Genomic DNA, 17,814 nt, shown 5'->3' with positions numbered 1-17,814 from the left:
TACTCTTGCATTTCTCAGCACTCGCTCCCGGAGAGCGAAATTTAAAATGTCAACAAGCTGGTGCAGAGGATAAACAACCAACGTTCACTCTAAACCTCCTAAAAGGAATATGGGTACGCTGGCTGCCTTCTAAAGCCATCATTATCTTTTTTTTACACTCCCAATGTGGGAGTTGATTCATTTTCACCCCACATTATTTTTATGATAAACTACCATCATCCCAAATTTTGTTGTTCAATTCAGTTTCTATAGTCATTGTTAAATTCAGTTTTATAATTTCCCAGTTTGACTAACTACTTACTTCCTGAAGTTTCACATCATTGTCGATGTAGCTTTCTTACTCATTATTATGTGATTTTTAAGTTCATTTAGCAAGGTAACATGTGATTAGTACTTCAAATATTAAAATGAATGGCACTGAACTCATTATACACTCTGGGAGTGAATCTTTAGTAACTGTGAAGTATTCTTCTGAAACCTACATAAACTCTGCATATTTTCAGAGCAAAATGTCTCAGACCAAATTCAATCTAAACATATTTTACATATACAAGAAATAATCAAACAATTTTTCTCTTTTATGTATATAACACTGACTTTAGAATTGGTGAAGATAACTCAACCTTTTTAAATTCATTCATGGGATGTGGGCTTCGCTGGCTGGGCCAGCATTTATTGCCCATCCCTAGCTGCCCTTGAGAAGGTGGCGGTGAGCTGCCTTTGTGAACCACGGCAATCCATGTGGTTTAGGTACATCCACAGTGCTGTTAGGGAAGGGGTTCCAGGATTTTGACCCCGTAACATTGAGGAACTGCAATATAGTTCCAGATCAGGATAGTGTGTGGCTTAGAGGGAAACTTCCAGGTGGTGGTGTTCCCATGTGTCTACTGCCCTTGTCCTTCTAGATGGTAGTGGTCATGGGTTTGGAAGGTGGTGTCGAAGGAGCCTTGGTTAGTTCCTACAGTGCATCTTGTAGATGGTACACACTGCTGCTACTGTGCATTGGTGGTGGAGGAAGTGAATGTTTGTGGAAGGAGTGACAATCAAGGCTGCTTTGTCCTGGACGGTGTTAAGCTTCTTGAATGTTGTTGGAGCTGCACTCATCCAGGCAAGTGCAGAGTATTCCATCACACTCCTGACTTGTGCCTTGTAGATGGTGTACAGGCTTTGGGGAGTCAGGAGGTGAGTTACTCGCCACAGAATTCCCAGCTTCTGAACCGCTCTTCTAGCCACAGTATTTATATGGTTAGTCCAATTCAGTTTCTGGTCAATAGGACTCCTAGGATGTTGATAGTGGGGGATTCAGTGCTGGTAATGCTATTGAATGTTAAGGGGCGACGGTTAAATTCTCCCTTGTTGGAGATGCTCATTGCCTGGCACTTGTGTGGTGCAAATGTTACTTGTCACTTGTCAGCCCAAGCCTGGATATTGTCCAGGTCTTGCTGCATATGGACATAGACTGCTTCTGTATCTGAGGGGTCATGAATGGTGCTGCACATTGTGCAATCATCAGCAAACATCCCCATTTATGATGGAAGGAAGGTCATTGATGAAGCAGGTGAAGATGGTTGGGCCCTAGGACACTACCCTGAGGAACTCCTGCAGTGATGTCCTGGAGCTGAGATGATTGACCTCCAACAGCCACAGCCATCTTCCTTTGTGCTAGGTATGACCCCAAACAGTCGAATATTTTGCCCCGATTCCTATTGACACCTGTTTTGCTAGGGCTCCTTGATGGCACACTCGGTCAAATACTGCCTTGAAGTCAAGGGTAGTCACTCTCACCTCACCTCTGGAGTTCGGCTCTTTTGTCCACGTTTGAACCAAGGCTGTAATGAGGTCAGAAGCTGAGTGACCCTGGCGGAACCCAAACTGAGCATCAGTGAGCAGGTTATTGCTAAGCAAGTCCCGCTTGATAGCACCGTTGATGACCCCTTCGATCACTTTATTGATGATACTTCATTTTAATGGAATCTATAGTTGACTTACCCAAACATTAGTCAAATCATCACAAATTGCTTATAGGCAACCAATATGGAAAAAAAAAACTTACAAGTAACTTTCATGTAACCTTACCCTTCAGTGGTTTATGTATTTAGTATCTTTCAATAATAGATTGTGCCACATTAGAGCCACTTCTGATCAACCTGTAGTTATTAGAGATCATTTGAATTTATAAAACTTGTGGCCTAAGATTGACAGAGGTCAGTATTAGGGACATCTTAGAATTTCACTTCCGGCATAATTTTAAGGTTCATATAGAACCTGCTATTTTATTCTCCCTTCAGAAATTCCATTGGGAATGAAAGTAATTCTGGCACCTTAATTTTTCAGCTGTACAACGTTCAAGTTAGCAAGGGATGAAGTACGTGAGAATCTGGGATCGTTCTTTGAACAGAGAAAGTTGTAAGGAGATTTTCCAAAGCAATTCAGAATTATGAGGGCTTTTGATAAAGAGAGAAAATCTAACAGGGATGTTGTAGCTTCACACCCATTCGCCGCTACCTTTTGGCTGTGTTGAAGTTAAGTTTAAGGATTCTTGTCCATCTAATTTTTAGTACATGTTGTTAATCATATTCTAAATGAGATCTACACTGAAGTACTCCTGCCTTATGTGTACAAAAAGCCGCAGAGACAAAAGGGTTGACTGCACAAAAAAGGAGCAAAGTGAGGCTAAAGTTTTACAACACCATAAAAATACTTCCTGTGATTCTTTACAGACACGTTCTTATTAATTTTTTTGACACCCAGTTTTTAAACCACAATGGCACCGACTCAAGTGGTATTTCCTGTAGATTTTTCAATTCCTCACAAGATACAGTCTGAGGGTAGCACTGTAATGTGAGCTATTTTTGCAAAAAAACAGCAGCAGTGTTTGAGGTTGAAAAGCCCTACATGCAAAAGATCATGAAATAGAGCCAGTACATTAAAACACTTACTGAGAAAAGGGTCAAGTCACATCCAAACAAACCACTACTCCCTGACTCCTATAGTACCAGTGGAAGGGTTAGGTCATGATAACTGAATGCATATTTGGTGTCAAACAGAAAATTTGCCAAATAGGATTTGACTGTCCTGTCTCTTCAATTACAAAACAGAGTTCCATGGGGAGATGTGACATTTTTTATGACCTGAGGGGTTTTACACATGTTCAGCAGCAAAGGAGTAAGGAGGCTGTGATGCATGTTTCACCTTTATCCCACTCAATCCTAAATGAGCTATGTGAAACCTCCCTTCGCATACCCTCTCTTGGTTTATCACTTTGCTTTCCAATTACTTTGACGCCAGCAGATGTAAGAAATCAGGGAAGTGTTGACTTCATCTAACCCAGCAGAGTAATTATCTTTTAGATAACACCTCCCACTGGTCCTACCTACAAAATGCAAACCCCGCTGCTTCCGAGATGCAGGAACACTGATCTAAATTGAAGCGTTGATGACAAGGAGTAAATGAAGCAAAGTGATATCAGCTTGATCTGAAAATCATCTCCCTTCCCTTCCTTTGCCAGTATCAACATTTGCTCCCCCACCAGTTCCCGGTCCCCGATCTGCCTTCGCCCCATTCTAACTCCCTTGGCTGAGAAAGCACCTTTTCTCGATAGCCAGCGTAACACTCTTAATGATTATTTTGCAGGAGGCATAGTTTTGCAGGGTATCAGTGGTCAGGTGAGTTGCAGCACTTTACAAGTAGGCATCATTCAAGTTAGCAAGCCAGGTAATAATTAGCAAAAGCAACCATTAGGTTAGACTGTCAGACAAGCCTGAAATTTGAACTTCTGACCCTTTGGTCATAAGCCCAGTGTCCCACACTGCAGCTACAGATTGTTACCTATCCTTAAACGCGGTTACCATTCATTGGCATTACTTGATATTGTGCTCTTACATAAACTAAATTTCCAATAAGGAAAAGAACAGGGAAAAAAAAACAGATTGAGAAAAGTCCATTGGCTTATCAAACATTGTCCTCCCACAGGTCACATGCGATGTATTTGATGGTGAATGACTCTACCCTACCGATTTAATTTTCTAAAGGAAACTGCTCCCAGATCCCCAAAGGTAACCAAGCAGAACTCCAGAATAATCATCCATTCCTGTACCTGCAACATTCAACTGTGAGCTACAGACAGGTGCCACAGCACATCCATGCATATAGATTATTTCATCATTTCAGTCTTTTACTCAGACTATTATTTCCAATTCTGGTGCTAACTAAATATTTGACATCTTTATTTGGAGTAAGTTCACTGATACAGCTTCTGTCTGTTAATTTTATTTCTATCGCTCTTTCCTGTTGTACTTCCTATATTTACTCTGCAGTGATTCTGAAGAAGGTGAAAAGGATTTCTTAGAATCAGACTGTGCAGAAGGGGGCCATTCTACCCAATGTACCTGTGCCAGCTCTTTATAACTGCTGTCCCATTAGACCCACTCCCCATAACTCTTCTTTCCACGCATCTGCAAGTTTTTACCTTTAAGTACTTTTCCAGTTCCTTTTGAAAGTCATTATTGAATCTGCTTCTGACACCCTTTCAAGTAGTGCACTCCAGACCAAAATAACTTGATGAGTTGAACAAAATTCTCCTTATCACCCTTCCGATTCTTTTGGCAGGCTTTATATCTCAATAGTAAAATATTTCTTATTACATAATATCCTAATCAAAAGGGATTACATTCTTGAGTGTGATCTTGTATTGAAAAATTGGAAAGTAGGAATCATTTGAATCATTCCAATGGAAGATTTGGAATTGTCACGATGCTGTGAATGATATATTCACTCTCTTGTGGCCAAGTGGTTGGGAATGGAGAGTCAGACATTTGCTGTGTTCAGTTGCTATTGAATATTGGAAATGAACCCGAAATAAGCATTAAACACTCAATCTGCATTGTCAATAGTCACATTGGTTGTTACAGGTGGGCACCTTGTCCGAATGCCATACAGTTATTGCAGAATTTGTGGGCACACACCACATGCCATACTGGACTTTGCAGTGGCCATTGTCTGCCCGAAGAATCCAGTTTCTAGAGGAATGTCTTTTAGTCACTTGGTAGTACAGAACCTGAGTATTGCTGAAAATAAGAGACATGCTGTCAAAGCTTTTCCTCTTGCACTCATCGGGCAGATGAAAGAATGCCTAATTTCAAAGAGAACAACAAATTATACCTCATGTGAAAAGGGGTGCTGAGTGGTTGGCAAGTCAACTTTGGTTGGTTGAGACATTACCATAGCGAATGCACTAGGAAACTATTGTCCCCCATGTTTATGTTTATTCAAAAAAGGTGCAATGCCTGGACATATTCTTTTTGCCCACAAGGACAAGTCCCTGCATATGAATATATGTAGCTTCCAGCAAGCATAAGTGAGCTACATTGTGAGCCCAATTGATAATCTTAAATTGGTTGTCTGTGTAATTCTTCACGCACTTGGCATTGTTCAGCAAATGCTGTCCAATCATGGAATCATCTCTAACATTAGAACTGTTCGCAATAGGCAGAGTACTGACCATATTCAACCAACCTGTGCTTGAAAATCTCAGAACATAGGGCAACATTTTCCCGCCATCGAGGGGGGGATGTGCGGGAGCGGGCGGGCTTGTTCCCGATTGGTGCCACCAGTTGGAGGCTTGCCGCCATTTTACGGGGGCGGGCCAATTAAGGCCCGCCCAGCGTGATGTCCGCCAGGAAGCACTATGCGCTCCCTGTGCAGGGTGGGGGGAGGGAGTGCGGGTGGGGATTCCCTGAGCCGGGAGTGCGCTCGTTCACGCACACACGCAAAAGAGCGCACAGATCTCCCTGAGGCTAAGTGCTGCCTCAGGGAGATCGGTTCTGGTTTGAAAATTTCAATGAAGAAGGGGAAAAAAGTTACTGACATGTCCACTCATGTGTCACTGCCACATGAGCTGGGACGTGTCAATTTCTTTTATTCAAATATTTTATAAAAATTTTAATACCCTCATGAAACTTCATCCCCCCGTGAATGAGGTTTCATGTTTTTTCAGAAGCCCGCCTGGGCTCCCGGCCTGCCCGCCAGCCTTAAAGTTGGGCAGGCAGGTCCATTAATCGTGTTAATTACTTTATTATTGGCCTTAATAGGCCTTTGACAGTTCGGCGGGCGCGTATCCAATTCAGCTGCACGTCCACCGAACTAAAAATCTAAATTTGACGCGGGGTGACGTCAGGATGCACGCCCAACTTCACCCGGCGCCATTTTACCCGTCGGCGAGCAGGGCCCGCCTCCCCGCTCGCCAAACGGAAGATTCTGCCCATAATGTCTAGCGTTAGATGTGATTCCACGATTGTGCAAGTGTTGCCCATTCTCGAGTGTACTAAGAATTACACTAATAACCAATTAAAGATTATCAGTCAGACTTGCAATGTAGCTCCTTACACTTTCGAAAAGCTTCATATATTCATATGCAGGGACCCATCCTCTGCAGGCAAAAGGAATATGCCCAGACATTGCAACTTTTTTGAATTAACAAAAGCATGAGGGAAGAATAGTTCCCTAGTGAGTTTGCCATGGCAACTTCTTGACCAATCAGGGCCTCCTTTCTCATGCAGTATAAATTGTTGCTCCACTTTGAAATTTGGTATTCTTGTGAATCTGTCCTGACGAGAGCAAGACGAAAAGCTTTGACAGCATGTCTCTTTTTTCAGCAATACTCAAGTAATATTTTTGTTATTGTGTCAATATGGAGTTAATAGACACACATGCCTGTGCATGATAATGTCATGGCAACTGGAATGCATACCTGTCACCACAACAGTACCTCTAGCAAGACAGGTGACAGCCAAGAACTATCCAGTGAGGTCTGGGTTTTCCTTGCTGCTGGTCTAAATAAATACAGTGGATCTATGTGGGTGTGATGGCTGCTCATGTCTGACACATGAGTTGGTGGTCAAAGAGCAATATAAAAGTACCTTGTGCTTCAACTAGCATTTATTAAATTGGTTGGTTCCTTTGGAGAGTAGCAACACATGGCTCAAAATCTGGCCAGTTCAAGTTAAGTCAAAGGCTGACAGGTAATAAGGCAATGATGTTCTAAAGCATTTACTTGGAAAAAAAAGTTAAAACAGGCAACTAAGCACTGTGAATCTCTCAGTAGGTGGTAAATTATATCACTGGTTATATATCACCGGTTATGCTCATTTGAAAACTGACCTGAAAATAACATCTCGTCTGTTTGAATTCAAATGCTGCAAGAGTGAACCCTTTGTCTTCACTGGGAGATTTTGTTGTTGAAAGAAAGCCTTTTGCTTTGAAGGCAGTTTTATTTCTGCTCAGGGCAAATGGGTTCAAGCTCCCCACATAATCTGGGGCTCAGAAACATCAGACTGAATGCAATCAATTAAATTTTAATTATTAGGTTTTCACCAAGTCTATACCACTAGAATTCACAAAGGCAGACTTCCCATTCTTATCTTCCCGAGCTGGGGTCAAAGTTCAGAGGCTACCCTATCATACAACTTTCTGGAGCAGGTCTCTGAGGAGTTCACTCCATTAGCAGGGTTGAGGAGAATATTCCAGGTCAGGCTTCTTTGTATCTCCAATACAAATTACTACTGAAATACAACAAAAAAGAGACTATTGTAGCTAGCTGCTTGCTCATCCTGACAGGCCTTCCTTTGGGAAGACAGTAAAGTGCTACGCAGAAACACGCTACTCACACAGTTGGTTAAGGATGGCTATGCCATTCCGATAAGGTTTTCAATTAGTCATATAAAGCACTTCTACATTCATTCTCAGCATGACTACACCAGAACTCACTTCAGGTAGCAGGGCTGATAAAAGTTCACAGGCACTCCCTTTTATATATTGTTTCACAATTCAAATTAGAGGCCATAGACGACGGTACTAATGACTATGAGCAGGTGCCAAAAAGCTCTACATTGCTAGTCTATCTCACGTGTTAAACCTGAAGTCCTAAAGCACAGGTATGAGTTTCCACATCCCTCACATTAGAAAAAGACCTGAATAAGGCTTTCTGAAGAGTTTTACCCACAGAACACACACACGTCAATGCTATGGCTTTAAGAACGATGATTTTAATTCTTGGGTTGTAACAAGCCAAATTCACCCCTGAAAGCTGGAGTCAAAATATCATGTACAGCAGAACTTTTTCAAACTATAAGGGCCTAGGAAGTTCTGTGACTGCCTTCAAGCGACAGCTAGATTTGGGCGAGGGTGGAACTTTCATCCATTCCATGGGTCTTGACCCTGCCCCACATACTGGGATCAGGAGCATTAGCATAAGTTGGGCTGGCTCCGGCATGATTTTTAATACTATGCGTAACTGGTTATTTCCATTAGCCATAAGATCTAATTAATTGATCACTCTTCTAATCCACTGCTGTAGGAAAACTATCCACTGAGAAGTAAAATGTGTTCCGAGTCTGCCGGGATCAAATCCTAGCACACACGGGAGCAAGACAGGCAGACTGGGTCATCTTGCCATTGACCTCTTTCTGTGATAACCACACGAAAGGGGGCAGGCACACAAATTGCTTGGCCCCAGGGCAATGAAACCCTGAACAGACAAAAAAAACGGTGTGTACGCCCAACATGACTAGATCCCACCTGAAATTGGTTGCCCAGTTTTCATGCTTTCACGTGAAAGGAAGTTTTAGACAAATATGTGTGTGGGTTTGAGCTTTAAGCTTGTGTGGATTGAAGATCCAACTCACTATCATCCTTAAGCGCTACTGGAGAATGGTAACAGTTTCATCTCCCTTGTCTGATCTGGACTGAAATGAAGGTTGCAAGAGGTGAAAGTGCAGTTTCTGACGCGTTGGGGGTTATTTTCTGGTTTTGTTTTACTCAGTCCAGCTTGTTGTATCTTGTTAGCTCTGGATTACTTGGAGGGAAGGGGATGAACTTAAACTTTATTTAAAATCCCTATGCCATTCTGCATCATTTAAAACTTTTCTTACAGTTCCAACTCATTCTTATGCAATTTTTGGAAGTGCAGTTGACCCAGTTCACAGCCAGAGCAAATCACACTTTCAGTCATTAATAACCACGGTTTTTCAAATGCAGTCTGAAAATAAATCTGATATTGATTTTTTTGTTTGTTTTGTAGCCATGTTTTTTCCTGCATTCGGCCCGAATAATTAATAATAACTATTTCATGTTAGTTCTGTTGCCTGGAAGACCAGGACATGCAAGAGTCGGATATTTCCACAGCCAATCAATGTTTGAATTGCCAGTAGTGCATTGTCAAAATGAATTCCTCCCAATCAGCCACTCTTCCTTACAGTGGCTGCAAAAATGCACCCTAAGTAGAAACTCATGCCAACTGAAACTGGGGGAAGGGGGAATAAATTTCCACTGCTCTAGCCCAGAAGTGGAGCCTCCCTAATGGTGGTCATAGGTTGGAAACACAGCATTACAATGTAGTAGCCCTATTTCTACCACTGCATTCAATCTTAGCAAGGCTGTACAAAGGAAGAGGTCAGGGTCCCAAGATATTAGGCTACCTAGCTAAGAGATGCAAGTAGTACACCAAAATTATCAGCAAACCAATTTCAACTTTTTGGTTGTAAATCTTTTAATAAGGTAGCTATGGCCACGTGTAATGAATACCAATGAAACACTCAAAAAATTACCTTTGTGGTTGTTAAGCAGCTGTTTCAGAACTTCATGATTCAAAACAATTTCAAAATGATCTCAAGGATTGTAAACCACTATTTGTTGGAGGCTGTTTCAGAATCTCAAGCAAGATTGCATTTATTGACAATAAAAGAAGTCATTAGTCATTCGATTCTGTGGTCTAATGCTTACTGAGGTTTGTTTTTTCCCTAAACTATTACTTATGACAAAGTCTCCTACTGGGAAACTAAACCATTTGTTCAGCTTTAATGTGATTGGCCGTTTTGCACAAATTGTGCTACCTCCATTGAATCAGTGAGTTTGATACATTGCAAACACCAATCACATTACTGACTAGCTAAATACGCCTGCTGTGTTGGAGGGGGTGGGGGGGAAGGGGTGGGAAAAGAGGCAATTTGTACCACAAAGAGGTTGAATTAGAGTGGGTCTTCCAGTGTGGGAATACCATCCCTGCGCAGATAATGAATGATAATTAGTCCCTGTGATAATGAGCACTACCACAGCGTAACCAATGGCTTTATCTTCTGCAGTGTTGGGGGCTTTGCACAAGTTTGGAACTTGTTTCCAAGTTGCTGTGTGATGAGTGTTGATAGCGCACTGGACATGGCTTGAAAGAGTGAAAGACCTTTTTCTTAAAATGCTTGTCATAACTTTTCTCCTAAATACTTGTTCTCAAAAAAAGCTTCATATTTGAGTCTGACATATTCATCTTCAAAGCTTTGATCATAATGAAACGTATAAAAATAATGTTAATATTACAAATCAGTTTAATGGCAATGCCTTGTGACAAAACTATTGCAAGTAATATAAACACACTTACAAGTAATTCTCAGTGAGCTGGATTGAAAGTCATAGCTATTAAATAATCATGTATTTTGAAGATAACATGGTCAAAGGACTTCCAGTTTCAAGCACTGCAAGTACGAAAACCAGCCTCCAGAGAAAGCTTAAACTCGTTCCCCTTCAGTGTGTTAAGTCTTTTTTGCTGCTCTCTCTCAAATTAGTTACTGGAATATGTGCAGAAACATTAACGTTATTTCTCTTGGCAGCAGGTCTCCTCGCTCGGAATGAGATAAATGAAGTTTCAGCTCTTGATTTGAGTTGACAGTCAGTAAAACTCAACGCGACAACAACAACTTGCATTTATCTAGCACTTTTCACATAGTAAAACATCATATGTCATGTCACAGGAGGGGTTCCCAAGCAGAATCTAACACTGAGTCACATAAGGAGATAGTAAGACAGGTTATTCAACAGCTGAACCAAATACGTAGATTTTAAGGAATGCCTTAAAGGGGGAGAGATAGGTAGAGAGAGGCAGAGAGGTTGAGGGAGGGAATGCTGATACTGAGAAACTTCAGAAAAAAATGCTGGAATTAACAGCCATTAACAGGAGTGTATAAGAAGCAACTGAAGCACTCATCCCAGGTGTGGCTGAGATAAGAACCAAGGTCTGTAACATTTACACAACCACTGATCTCTGACCTTCTGCAGTTTGTTCATGTAGATGTGCAGGAAAGATCAGTGCACTGACATCCTTGTTGCCTGGCAGCATAGATCATAAGTAAACTTTATTGTCACTCCTGGTATTTGTGTGCATTCTCTGACATCAGAAGGGATTTCTGTATCATTAAGAAGGGTTTGTAGAATTCCACTGCAGACTTCAGCCTAACCAATTTTACTCTGGAGCTAATCTGGCAATGTAAACGCTCATCAATTTGAATTATACCAGCGGCAGAGTAGATGTCAAGCAGCCCACCTGCTCTTAAGCCAATGAGGCCCTTAAAGGGCCAGTTACCTCCTCCCGCCACCGCTGCAGGAGGCGCCCACACCATGTGGCAAGGCCACCAGGTACACCCTGGCTGCCTGACTGTGGCCTGGGGTTTGAGTGCCTCCTGTTTGGGAGCTCTGTGCCCAAGGAGGGACCCCCACCTCCGCCTCCCAATTGCGGCCCCTCCCATCCCTTTTGCCGGAGCCTGCCTGACTGGCCCCGGTGAAACCGCCCCACTTATCTCAGCGCCTGACTTCCTGTGACAATTTTGTGGCGGGTTGGCTGCTCTCCCAGTAGCGGCCACTGCTTCAGGTGGCGCTGGTGGCACTAGAGATCTGCTGGCATTTGACTTGCTGGCAGCTCTCAGGGAAGCTGCACTTCCTCCCATATGGGAAGGGTGGGGGTGGGGGTGAGGGGGGGGGTGTGAGAAATGGGGTGCAGAAGCCACGAACTGAGCCAATGAGCAGCCATCGGGCCATCAGGTTGGGGCTTGCCCGCTCTGCGGAGGCAAACTTGCTCCTGACGGTCCAGCCGGGTGCAGGGGCGGACGGTTTGTGAGGGCCATTGCCACCTCCGAAGAAAATTACTGCCATGAATTCAGAAGGGGGAGATTCTATTTGACCAACGCCCTTTTGAGGTAGCATGATTTCTCAAGTGGATTGCGGAAAGCTCTACAATACGATCCATTTATATAGCCAATAAAGGGGTAAGGACAAGCCAAAGGAAGTTGTGCTCGAACTGTATGGTGTGCTAGGCAGACCACACTGCACTGTGCCAGCACTGGGGCCATTAAAACACAAGAGAAACAGTGAAGCCAAGGATGCAGTTCAGAATCAGGCCACACGGCTGATCCCTAGCATCAGGAAACAGTAGCACAAGAAATAATGGAAGAATGTGCACTTTTCCAACTGCAAAGGAATGGATAGAGAGGTGATCTTACTGGGAGTATATGAGACAGTCAATGGTCTGGAAAAGTTTGAAGCAGAAAGTTACTTCAAACCAGGAGCGTAGGGCTAAGGGTCACAGGTACAAACGAGTAAAAGACAAATTTGAGAATGTTATTGGGAAGATCTTTATCAAACAAATTGTGATCATCACAGGAAACAGACTTCAGGATAGGAAAGTGAAGACAAAACCCTGGAATGGGTTGAGATACAAGTAGATGTTAGGGTAGGGGAACTGTAGGATTTGCAGGAGTGGCAAGCTAAGATGCAATTTGGAAATAAATAGCCTCAACCTTTTGTGATTTGAAAAGCGGATCCAGTGGAAAAAAAATCGAATGTCGTGAAAGCCATACTGACATTGCAAAATGTAAAGAAAACACAAGTGATATAAAATATCTAAATCCTTATGTTAATTAGATCTTTAGCTACAGACTGTTTCAGCTTGTAACAGTTTAGGAAACACGAGCACATCAGTCCAAAGCAGCTTCACTCTGCTTCCATTCCACCTGACTTGTCCCAAAGCAATTTCCTCTTTCGTCAATTACACGATTGTTGCATCAGCATTTCAGCTGCTGATGGCAAACTGGCAACACAACTGAGATTAAGGAGTCATAGCCTACCCAAAAAAAATCTGCTCCTGGTGCCCCTCTCCAACATCAACGCCGATTCTAATGGCATCACAAATCCAAAGCAGCTTGCCATTGGTTGCTACCATGTGTATTAACTGTTGGTGACCCAGGCAGCTTGAGTATTTTGCTGAAATGCTTCAGATACGTTTATTTTGCCGATTCTGTTGGATTGTAAGAAGTTGGAACTGTCTACTGCCCTAATCAGGAAACAGTGTTTGGATGGATTCAGTTCAGGTTTTCCGAACTCTCCATTTTGGTTTCATTTAAGTCTAGCTTCCGGTTGCTATATTCTAGAACTGCAAGTGCTGCTCATTTAACATAGAGATATGATGGTGGGAGAGAGTTCTTACTTTTTCTTAATTGCCAGGTAAGTTCCTATTAGAATATTCCACAATTCTAGGCTGAACGGAAAAAAAATAGGAAAATAATGACTTGCATTTATATAGCGCCTTTCATGACCACAGGTCAGCCCAAAGCCAATTAAGTACTTTTGAAGTATTGTCATTGTTGTAATGTAGAAAATGTGGCAGCCAATTTGCTCACAGCAAGCTCCCACAAATAGTAATGTGATGATGCCCAGACAATCTGTTTTTATGATGTTGGCTGAGGAATAAGTATTGGCCAGGACACTGGGGATAACTCCCCTAGTCTTCTTTGAAATGGTGCCATGGGATCTTTTTAGTCCACCTGACAGGTAGAAGGGGCCTCATTTGAATGATACACCTTTGATAGTGCAGCATTCCCTTTGTACTGCACTGGAATGTCAACCTCAAAATTTCTGCTCCCACGGGGCCTGAACTAATAATTTTCCTGACACAGAGGTGAGAGTGCTACCACTGAGCCACAGCCGGAGCAGCATGAGTGCTTGATGTTGTTCTGAATACACCATGGAACAGGAATTTTAAATCAGTAAACGGCCACTTACTTTGCTTTTTTGCTGTCACATTTCTCCAGTTCACTAAGCTGTCCGAGCGATGACAGGACAGTGGAAAGATGTTTGCGTTTCCTTGGTCGTCCAGGTCCTCGCCTTGCTGGGCTTCTTGAGTTTTCATCTCTCCTACCAACCAGAATACAAATAAAGCTATCAACTTGTCACCACCAGGTTCTCATCTTACGTTTTCATGTACATGTCTCCACATCTTGCCCTCTTTTCAGGTCATTTGCCGACCCCCAAGCACCCTCCAACCAGTAGGCGAGACTGTCTGGGCCATGACCTTTTCCGTCAGTGTAAATGATGCTTTGCTGTGATTGACTAGGTAAAGGAGCTATTTGATCAGTTGGGATGAATTATGTCCATTTTTTTTTTTCACTGTAAGATGGAGTACCTCGTTATTGTGCCATGCTTTAGTTCGTCGTTGAGGAGAAAGCTGATGCAATTTTCCCAACCCAAAGCAGGCAAGGTAAGAATGAAACACAGTCCCTGGGATCAAACGCATGGCATCAAGTCCTCACGACGCCTTCCATAAGATACACTTCGACTGGCATAAGCACAATATTTTTAATATGATCCTTTTTTTCCCTGACTGCAACTCAAAACTCCAATTTACTCTAGATAATGTTAACATTTCGAGTGCGTTTTCTGCTTCAAGGACAATCGCCTCATGAAATTGAACCGGCAGATGGAGACAAAGCCAGAGACTTTGACGTCATGCAATGAGCCAGCAATTTTCTACTAACATTATACCAGAACACACCATAAATACTCAAATTACTACAAGGTAAGATGCATCTAACTCCATGAGTAGGAAGGTCATTGGTAACTTTAGTAACAAGCCCAAGATACTTATCATGAAATATAATGAAAAGTGTATTTTCTGTAATGTTGATTATTATACAGGTTATGAAATGGAGCAAAGAATACAACATGGCTGAACCTCACTCTACAAAAGAGCTTGTCAAACATTTACTACTGCACTGGTTTACGTTCACACTTAAGAATAGCCACCTGGGAAATGTACCAGAGGAGGATTGGTGACTATGGAACTGTGGCCCAGCAGGAGTCGTTGGGCTTTAGGAGAGAAAGAGGAAATTGGGAAATGACGCTGAGTGTATGTGTTGTGATGCACAAGGCATTGCAGTGGTGTGGGACTAGCCAGTGGGCCTCTTCCTGTGTGGCATTGTTGTATGTCCATATGGTGCAAATGTTTCCTATGTTTTCCCCTCCTCTCCTGAAAGGATGTGCGGTTCAATATTCTCCATGGGCAATGAAAGTCTCTGGATGTCGTGCATTTTCTGCACAAGCTGCAACAGTCAGTGGCATTAGGCTCGGGGCTCAGGGATCCAGTCGAGAACCTGATCTTGTCAGCATCTGATGCTCTCATATTTACAGCAGTGATCAAAAGTGGGGCTCTTTGCTGAGCTGCCCCTCCCTAGCCTCTGCCACACTGAGGCCAATTGTAATAGCCCACTCTCACTTACCTGAACGCAGCTAATTCAACCCTGCCTTTGGATCTGCATCATACAAGGTAATGCATTCACTCGCTCAATTGGTGCTCGGTTAACAGGAAAGTCGATGTGGCTGGAAACGGATGTAAAACTCGCTCCTGGCTGAGATTGCGCTGTGAATGCGATTATACGCTGGGTGGCCAATTAAGGCCCGCCCAGTGTGAAACACGACTGCCAGTTGTTTCTTCCGTGCGTGGGGGTGGGTCCAATGGGGACCAGGCGGGGTGTTCAAAAACAGAAGAGGCAGCTCCCTGAAGGCTTCCAGGAGTTGTGGGGAGGCTGAGGGAGCTGTCTGGACGCTGTTCAAGAAATGTCCTTGTGCGCAGTCATCACCTCAGCACCTGGTGGTCATGGAAGGTTAGGGGGGAGGGGGTTGTGGGGGGTCAAGTTGGGTGGGTACTCTGCCCCTCCCCACCCCCCCATTTCTCAGATGAGTGCCTGGGAGTGCTGTTCGAGGAGGTCAGTGCCAGGCGACATATCGTAATGCCCAAGGATGGCAAGAAAAGGTCATCCCAACTGACCAAGAAGGCCTGGACAAAGGTCGCTGCCCAGGCCAGTGGGCATGACGTGGTGCGCCGCACATGGCTTCAGTGCCGCAAAAGGTTCAATGATCTTCTGCAGTCAGCAAGAAAAAGTGGAGGGATGTCATGGACCTCTATGGAGAATTTTAGTCGGGTGCCCGTTGCTCAGAACGTTCAGAGGTCTGTGAATGTGTATGGCAACTGGCATGAAGCCTGCCCTGCCAAGGCTGGGATGTCAGCACGACTGGTCTCAGTGCTTTGCAGGGTGAGATGTACCACAGTGACATGGCCCGCCTAATGCCCGGGTGGGCAGGGGGGCGGTGGGTGATGAGGAGAAACCAGGAAAGGACCTTCAGGGAGACGGAGCAATAATTAGACTTTCTATTTTATCCTGTCAGGAGAAGAGCAGTCATAATGCTGCGGAGCACAACCCTCAGAGAAAAGATTTCTCCTCATCTCTGCCCTAAAAGGGCGACTCCTAATTTTAAAACTGTGCCCTCTAGTTCTGGACTCACCCACAAGAGAAAACATCCTTTCGACGTCACTTTGTCAAGGCCGTTCAGGATCTTGTATACTTCGATCAAATCACCCCTCACTCTTCTAAACTCCAGTGGAAACAAGCCCAATCTGTCCAACCTTTCCTCATAAAACAACCCACTCATTCCAGGTATCAATCTAGTAAACCTCCTCTGAACCGCCTCCAATGCATTTACATCCTTCCTTAAATAAGGAGACCAAAACTGCACACACTATTCGAGGTGCGGTCTCATCAAAACCCTGTATAACTGAAGCATAACATCCTTACTTTAATGTTCAATTCCTATTGTAATGAAGGATAGCATTCCATTAGCCTTCTTAATTACTTGCTGTACCTGCATACTACTTTTTGTGACTCACGCACTAGAACACCTAGATCCTTCTGCACCTCAGAATTATGCAGCCGTTCTCCATTCAAGTAATACTCTGCTTTGTTGTTCTTCCTGCCAAAGAGAACAATTTCACATTTTCCCACATTAAACTCCATTTGCCAGATCTTTGTCCACTCGCTCAACCTATCTATATCCACCTGCAACCTCATGTCCCCTTCACAACATACTTTCCTACCTATCTTTGTGTCATCTGCAAATTTAGCTACCATGTCTTCACTCCCTTCATCTAAGTCATTGATGTAAATTGTAAAAAGTTGGGGCCCCAGCACAGACCCCTGTGGGACTCCACTCATCACATCCTGCCAATCAGAGAAAGACCCATTTATGCATACTCTCTGCTTTCTGCCTGCCAGCCAATCTTCTATCCATGCTAATATGTTACCTCGTACACCATGCGCTTTTATTTTCTGTAATAATCTTTGATGTGGCGCCTTATCAAATGCCTTCTGGAAATCCAAGTATAGTACATCCACCAGCTCCCCTTTATCCACTGCGCATGTTACTTTTTCAAAAACACTTTCAAAAACTCTTTCACAAAACCATGCTGACTCTTCCTGATTGCCTTGAGCTCCTCTAAGTGCCCAGGTACAGCCTCCTTAATGATCAATTCTAATTTCTCCACGACAGACATCAAGGGAGACCTGCATGCAGCAGCTCTCCACTGTCTCCTCAGCCTGCCTAGTATGCATAGTGACTTTGATGATTGAATGTACTGATCTTATGCCTTCCTCCTACAGATGCGCCATTGCAGGAGGCACTGACGACCCTGAGGACCCACCCCATTGAGCTCCGAGGAGGACATCACACCTGTAGCAGCATCACATTGTCTCTGTATACCAGGCACCAGTGCAGGTACTCACACGTTGGTGGGCATTAGTTCTTCAGCCCCACAGGTAATGGAGTAGTGAGGGCACATCACACTCGCAGGAGGAGCTGGCAGAGGCAGAGAGGGCCCAGGGAGCCAACAAT

The 17,814-nt window shown here is 43.6% G+C and overlaps 1 protein-coding gene across 1 annotated transcript in view; it reads right to left on the bottom strand.

The window, feature by feature from the left end:
• Nucleotides 1–17,814, bottom strand: part of bahcc1b (BAH domain and coiled-coil containing 1b) — a 247,453-nt gene that overhangs the window by 69,611 nt on the left and 160,028 nt on the right. Inside the window, exon 14 of the mRNA XM_078571020.1 lies at nt 13,876–14,007. Within this exon, the coding sequence (XP_078427146.1) occupies nt 13,876–14,007 (132 nt within the window). The remainder of the gene's footprint in view (nt 1–13,875; nt 14,008–17,814) is intronic.

Source organism: Cetorhinus maximus, chromosome 24, assembly GCF_964194155.1.
Source record: "Cetorhinus maximus chromosome 24, sCetMax3.hap1.1, whole genome shotgun sequence".
Lineage (NCBI taxonomy): Eukaryota > Metazoa > Chordata > Chondrichthyes > Lamniformes > Cetorhinidae > Cetorhinus > Cetorhinus maximus.
The sequence above is the reverse complement of the archived record's forward strand: the minus strand, read 5'-3'. Positions and strand labels throughout refer to the sequence as shown.